Here is a 6,882-nt window from a genome sequence, read left to right as displayed (position 1 = left end):
TATCTTAGCTGTCTTGGCAATTCTTCTGGGTGTGATCTAATATCTTTCATTCTTTTTGTTGTTTATAGTGTTTTTCTTCGGTTAGTATGGGAGATTAGGAGAGAGTGCTGGAAAATTTAATTCTAGAGGATGAAGAGGAGGAGATTTTGGCGTTGGATCAAATGAATATTGTGCCTCTTGTGTCGTTTGATTTTTGTTTTGTGGTGTGATTTCTTACCACGAGGAATATCGATTTTCTGGCGATGAAGACGATGTTGGCTAATGTATGGCATTCTATAAGGGGAATCTCTATAACCGAATTGGATGAAGGACTGTTTTTGTTTTGGCTATACCATGAAGTTGATGTTAATCAGATTGAAAGAGAGGGGCCTTGGTTTTTTAACTCACATATGTTGCTTCTCCATCGTCTACATAGAGGAGAGGACCCAATGGGGGTAGAGCTACAATTGGTGGATGTTTTGGTGTTAGCCAATGATTTGTCGATGGGCTTTATATCAGAACAAGTTGCAAAATTGCTAGGCAACTTTATGGGTTTGTTCCTGGAGTATAATGCCATAGTTGTATCGCTAGGGTACAGAAGCAATCTCCGATTTCGGGTTCGCATAGATATTCGAAAACTGTTGAAGAGGAAGAAGTTGGCGCTACCGAGCGGGAAGTTCTCTTGTGCTTCGTTTCGGTATGAGAAATTGAAAATGTTTTACTTTATGTGTTGTAAGCTCAGTCATGGGGAAGGTTTCTATCTATTGTGTATCCTTAGGGAGAGCAAGGATTTAACCGTACAGTGGGATGCCTCTTTAAAGGCTCTACCAAGAAGATGAAGTTACACACCTAACCTTTGGTTAGTGAAGAAGGGTCAGAGGGGAATCAAGCTGTAAACCCAGGGGATTACACTCACAGAAATCGAGACAACAGAGGGTATCCATGTAATATCCCAAATTTTTTCTAGTGACTAAAATGTAAGTTTTGAAAGTTTGGTTACTGAAGTGTAAACTTTGAAAAGTTTAGGGTACAAAAATGAAATTTTGAAAATTTATATATTTTAGCCCATAAATTAACAGTTTGGCCTAAAACAAGGATTTTCCTGAGAATCATATTTTCGATACAGAATTTGTGTTAAAAGTTATAAAGCGATAAAGTTCAGTATTGAAATCGGATAATCGGATCAAACTGAAATTTTACGAAAATTTGAAGGATGTCATAAAATGGTTGGAAATATTATTTTCATATTTTATGTCAGATAAATTTAGTACATAACAGTGTAATTTTTCAGTTTGGGCCGAATAGTGGAATTTTAGTGACTAAAATATAATTTTCAAAAATTGCATGCCAAATTAGAAAGTCAAAGACAAATTGATTCATCTTTGACCAATGAATATTTTAATGGAAGATAATACAATGACATTTAGTAATTTTTAAGATTCATTAATGGTATTTTTGTAATTTTTCATTAATTGAATTTTAAATTCAATTAAAATAGATAAATGTCATGTGTATTATTTATTAAATACTAGAATAATCAAGAGAAATCATCAAATTTTCAGCCAATTTCCTCCTTAAGGGAGAAACATCAATTTCTCCAAGGTATGAATTTTTAATTTGATTTCAAGTTTATTTGATTGATTTTTTGATTAAGGTATTAGATAGAGAATTAACCTACATGAAATTCTCTATCATTTGGTACCGATATTGTTTGATGAAGATGCTTGTTTGTTGAGATTCGGTGATAAGGTTTAAGGAGGGTTTGGTGATTTTGAAGAATTGATGAAGGATTTTTATGTTTTTGATGTTGATGATTATTCTTAAAGCATGTATAATGATTAAAATTATTTGTACAAGCATATATAAGGTTTGGATATGCTAGGGTTTATGAGAATGATGGGATTTTGATTCAATTTGATGTTGTGATGATTGAAATGCATGAATTTAATCATAGAAGGTTGAATTCATGCTTGAAATTGAACTAAAAGTCCCCCTTAGGTGACATGAAGCATTCGGCCATAGAGAAGAAATTGGGGGGAAATTGTTGAAAATTTTCCTATGGATTAGAAATGATATTAGAAGTACTCTATGTGAATTGGAGATTGATTTGGATCAATTTGGAACCTTGAAAGTGTAAAAGGGCTAGTTTACAAGTTTTAAGAATGGTGGGACATTATTGTCTAAATGTGAGTTTTGGGGTGTTCAATGTTAATTTTTTAATATTGAGATGCTGGAAAATTAAGACTGGAAAGTTGTTTGGAACCAAATTTCAAAATTTGGTAAAATTTGGGGTGGAATTCGAAAAGTTCAAGAAAATAGGGGACTTGTTTGCAAGTTATTAAATGTAAGAGTATCGTTTGGGTAAATTGTGGCAATGCTGTAAATTTGTATTTGTATGCTGATTTTTGGAATTTAATATTGAATTGGGGTTGAATTGCAAGTTTATTAAATTGGATGGTTAAAGTTGAAAAGTCTAAGACAATTTAGGATGAATTTGCAAGCTTTTGAATGTTTAAGTGCTGATTTGAATGTTTTATGAAAGTGTTGGAGTTTCATGTGAATAATGTGATATGATCATAATAGTGAAGGGCTATTATGAATTTAATGGAAAATTTGAGGTGAATTTTAGAAAGAATTCAAAATTTTGGTTTAAATGTGTAATTGTCAAAAGTCGAGGGATTTAAGTTGGAAATAAATATTTATGGAAGCTAAAGGGTATTTTGAGAAGTTTGAATTTTGGATGAAAGCATGACTTAAGTTTGTATCGATTTTTATTTTTATAGACTTTGATATTTTAAGTTTAAATTATGTTAGTATGATACTAACATATAGTTTAATATTTTATATTATTATGTTATGTTGTTAGACTACGATAAACCTAGAGATCCGAACGACTCGAAAGGAAAGGAAAAAGTACAAGAATAAATAATTTGCATATAAAAGTTTGATAGTGAGGCAAATGTGAGTGTATTTTATTTATTTAATTATTTTGATCGATGACAACTTGCGATAAGTCAACATCACATTATTTATTTCAAATATATGAATTATGATTTGATTATGGAATTATGTTCGTAATATTGTAATAAATTTTATGAATTGTTTTGGGTATGAATTGCCCACGTCATGTTTTACGAGTATGATCTGAATATAATTCTTATTTTTTATCAACCGATTATGAATTGAAAGCCCATTATATGTTGTATTGAGAGTCAAAGGAAAAATTGGCATGCCATGAGGTGGAGTAATTATATATTGATTTTGATTTACTGTGGTGTACCGGTGGGTACACTGATATGTGTATTCTGTTGTGATTGCACTTTGTGTGCATACTGTAATTTTCGATGTGATAGCACTGTGTGTGCTTATATGTTCTGATTATGATAATAGCACTAAGATTCTTATTGCACACACTCGTCTGACTCACGTACCTTATATTATCTTAAATATACTTTGGGATGTAAAAATGAAATATAAAAGTTTTGAAAAATGTCTGTCTGAAAAAGGAACGTTGGCTGATATTATGTTTGATATGACTTATTGCGATTTTATAAAAAAAATAATAAGATGATTCTTTTCAGGTTTCTGATAAAAATACAACATGAGATATCCGATTTGAACGTTGTGAAAGTTTTGTCTGAATTTTTTTTTAAATGTTTTTATATATTTCGATACTTTATTTATTTATTCTCACCTTTAGTATTATTGTCTCACTAAGTCATACTTAGCGCGTGATGGTTTTCATGCATAAGATCTGATAGAGATACGAACATACTGTGAGGAGCCTCCCGAGTATCTTGTGAAGATCATCTCTAATATCAGTATCAGTAAGACAACATTGATATTTCTTTTGACTAATAGTGACATGTATAATTATGTTATTAGTTTGTTTTATCAGTTTTTGATTAAATGGTTTGCAATAGTAATTAGGATTGTTTATTTTAATTAGTTTAGTTTATCAATATTTGGTATGCATAATATATATATATATATATATTATGTTTTTAAATGATATGGAAATTCAAGTAGATATAATTGGTTTTAAAGTTAAAATATGAATGTTTTTTAAAAAATTAAGTAATTGTGAATAGTGAATATTGATCAATTTGATGTAACATCTATGATTCATATTTTTAGATGTTTACAGTGTTAAAATAATGCTGTTTTGGAACTGAATGAGGCACTTTTGGGTGTGACGGGACTTAATTCTTCTGATGATGTCGTTATGGCAGTTACAGAAGAAGATAATCCAGTCTCAAAACAAGATGGAGCAAAGAGACAACGTAGCACTCCATCAATCATTACCAGTAACAAGGAAAACATTTCAAACCCTGTTCTTTCCAAATTATTGGCAAACCTGAAAGATCAGGTCAACCGTGCGCAATGAAACTCATAAGTTGAAGTATTCAAGGTTTGGGGCAACCTCGAACAGTTCGTCGTCTCTGGCTTTTGCTGCGAGACATTAACCCCCACTGTAGTTTTTATGATGGAGACGAGTTCGGAAAGTTGTGGCTACTAATTTGGTATTGAAGTTGATGCGCTTGGTACTAAATGAGGACTTTGTATGGCATGGCGATATAATTGCACAGTAACTTTATGCTCCTATTCTTCTTGTCATATTGATGTTTTTATTGAGGATGATAGAGATGACTTTCAATGGAGATGCACTGGTTTTTATGGAGCACTGAAGGAGTCCCGTAGACATGAATCTTAGGATTTGTTGTGATTATTTAATACGGAGCCAGATGTGCATTGGCTAGTCATTGACAATTTTAACGAAATCATTTACTCATTCGAAAATGAAGGAGGTTTGATTTGGAGCGAGCGTCAAATGGATGATTTTAAAGGTGTCGTGGAGGATTGTGGTTTATCTGATATGGGTTATGAAGACGTTTGGTTCACGTGGGAAAGAGGTAGAAGAATTGAGACGAATATTGTGGAAGACTGGATAGAGGCCTAATTAATTGTACATGGGGTATTGTTTTCCATTCTTTCAGCTTAGTACATCTCCAACACTCATTTTCGGATCATTGTCCTCTTTTGTTGGAGATAGACTCTATGGCATCTGTTAAGCGTATATGGAACTTTAAGTTTGAAGCTTCCTGGTTATTAGAGGAGACTTGCGAGGATAAGATTCACAGACTGTGGCAAGAAGCGAAAGGTTTAGTACTGAACAAACTTAGTTGGGTGTTACATGGGTTAGATAGTAAAAAAATATAATTTGGGAGAAGCGTTTAACCAAGACAGATTTACAGAAACGTTTAGATGATTTGATAAAGCGTACTCCTACTGATAATATCCTTGGTGAAATTGTGAACACGAGACTTCAGCTAAATCTGGAATTTGATAAAGCGAAACTATATTGGGAACAACGTGTGCAGACAAATTGGTTGAAAATTGGAGACAACAACACGACTTGCTTTGCTTCGGAATGACGACGATGTAATCATGTCTGTTTCTTTTAATCTGATGACGAGACTCGAATTGAAGATGAATTGGTTATGGAGAGAGTGGCTCGACAGTATTTCCAAGAGCTTTTCACGTCCATCACTGGTTTGTTTGATGATAGAATCTTGGGTGGTATTAATCGAGTATTTCACATGACATTAATTCTACTTTGGCCAAGGAATTTATACGGGAGGAATTTTTTCAAGTGATGAAATCAATGTGTCCTTCTAAAGCTTCTGGTGAAGATGGACTTGGTGCACTTTTCTATCAAAGATTTTGGCACTTAATTGATTCCAAGGTTTCTAATTATTATATTGATATTCTTCACGTTCAACATAACATGAGAGGTAAATCACACACTTATTACCCTTATTCTGAAAGTTGACTCTCCCTCAAAGCTTAGTCAATATTGGCCAATCAGCCTCTGTAATGTTATTTTCAAAATTGTTTCAAAGATGATTGTAAAACGCTTGCATGTTGTGTTACATTTGTGCATTAATGAAACATAGAGTGCTTTTGTTCCTGGAAGGTTGATAATTGACAATATAATAACAACTTATGAGATTTTGCAATCGTTTGTACATATGCACGAGGGTAGTCGTGGTTTTTTTGTGTGCTCAAGCTAAACATGAGGAAGGCTTACGATCGTGTTGTGTGGTAGTTTGTGTGGGTGATTATGCTGCATATGGGTTTCTCATTGAGTTGGATAGAGGTGATCAAGAGATGTGTCTGTACGGTCTCTTATTATGTTATTGTTCATGGTGCGGCAGGCCCAAACTTTGAACCGCAGAGGAGACTCGTAGTTTAAACCCTAAGGGAGGTATTAATCGAGTATAAAACTTGTAAAATTAACGATAAAACCCAACTCATGAATATAAAACTAAAAAAATAACAAATTAATTTAAAACATGTCGTAAAATTTGGATTACAATAAACCGAATATCAGTAGCAAAAGTAATAGTCGTCACTGAAACAAATAATTCGAAATAAAGACCCATGTTACCAAAATAAAGTCAACTTGAAAGATAAAAACATTACAATCAGATGTACAACAAGAGATGTATTTATCCTCCAAGTGCTTGATCCGGGGTGTTTAGCCAAAAGTATCTGAAAAGGGGAAAACATTTTGAAAAGTGAGCTAGAGCTCAGTGTGTCCCAACAGTACGATAAAATCATAGTAGGTACAATAAACAAGTAATAGTTCAGTAAACCATCATAAAATCATAATGAATTTTAGCTTTTGAAACTCGTAGTTTAAACCCTCCTCCCGTACACCATTTGCAGTTCCCCAGAACTGCGTCCGTAGGGCTTACCCTAAGCACAAAGGAAAAGAGAGCCAACCTAAGGATATGCCTTGGGGCCTATGTATCCTTAGGTCCGTAGGGCTTACCCTAAGCACACAACATAGGCAGCCAACCTAAGGGAGCATTTTGGGGCCCGAGAGCCTACCTAAGA

At 33.5% G+C, this 6,882-nt stretch overlaps 1 protein-coding gene across 1 annotated transcript; it reads left to right on the top strand.

The window, feature by feature from the left end:
* Window positions 1-242: 242 nt before the first annotated feature.
* LOC120183083 lies at window positions 243-818 on the top strand. Its single transcript, XM_039187864.1, has one exon. It carries the CDS (start codon window positions 243-245, stop codon window positions 816-818), a length of 576 nt encoding a protein of 191 aa, XP_039043795.1.
* The last annotated feature ends 6,064 nt before the right edge of the window (window positions 819-6,882 follow it).

Source organism: Hibiscus syriacus, unplaced genomic scaffold (genome assembly GCF_006381635.1).
Source record: "Hibiscus syriacus cultivar Baekdansim isolate YM2019G1 unplaced genomic scaffold, ASM638163v2 tig00112738_pilon, whole genome shotgun sequence".
NCBI classification, from domain to species: domain Eukaryota; kingdom Viridiplantae; phylum Streptophyta; class Magnoliopsida; order Malvales; family Malvaceae; genus Hibiscus; species Hibiscus syriacus.
The sequence above is the reverse complement of the archived record's forward strand: the minus strand, read 5'-3'. Positions and strand labels throughout refer to the sequence as shown.

Coding starts and splice junctions, on each gene's coding strand:
- LOC120183083 (XM_039187864.1), top strand. CDS start 243: ATGAAGACGATGTTGGCTAATGTATGGCATTCTATAAGGGGAATCTCT.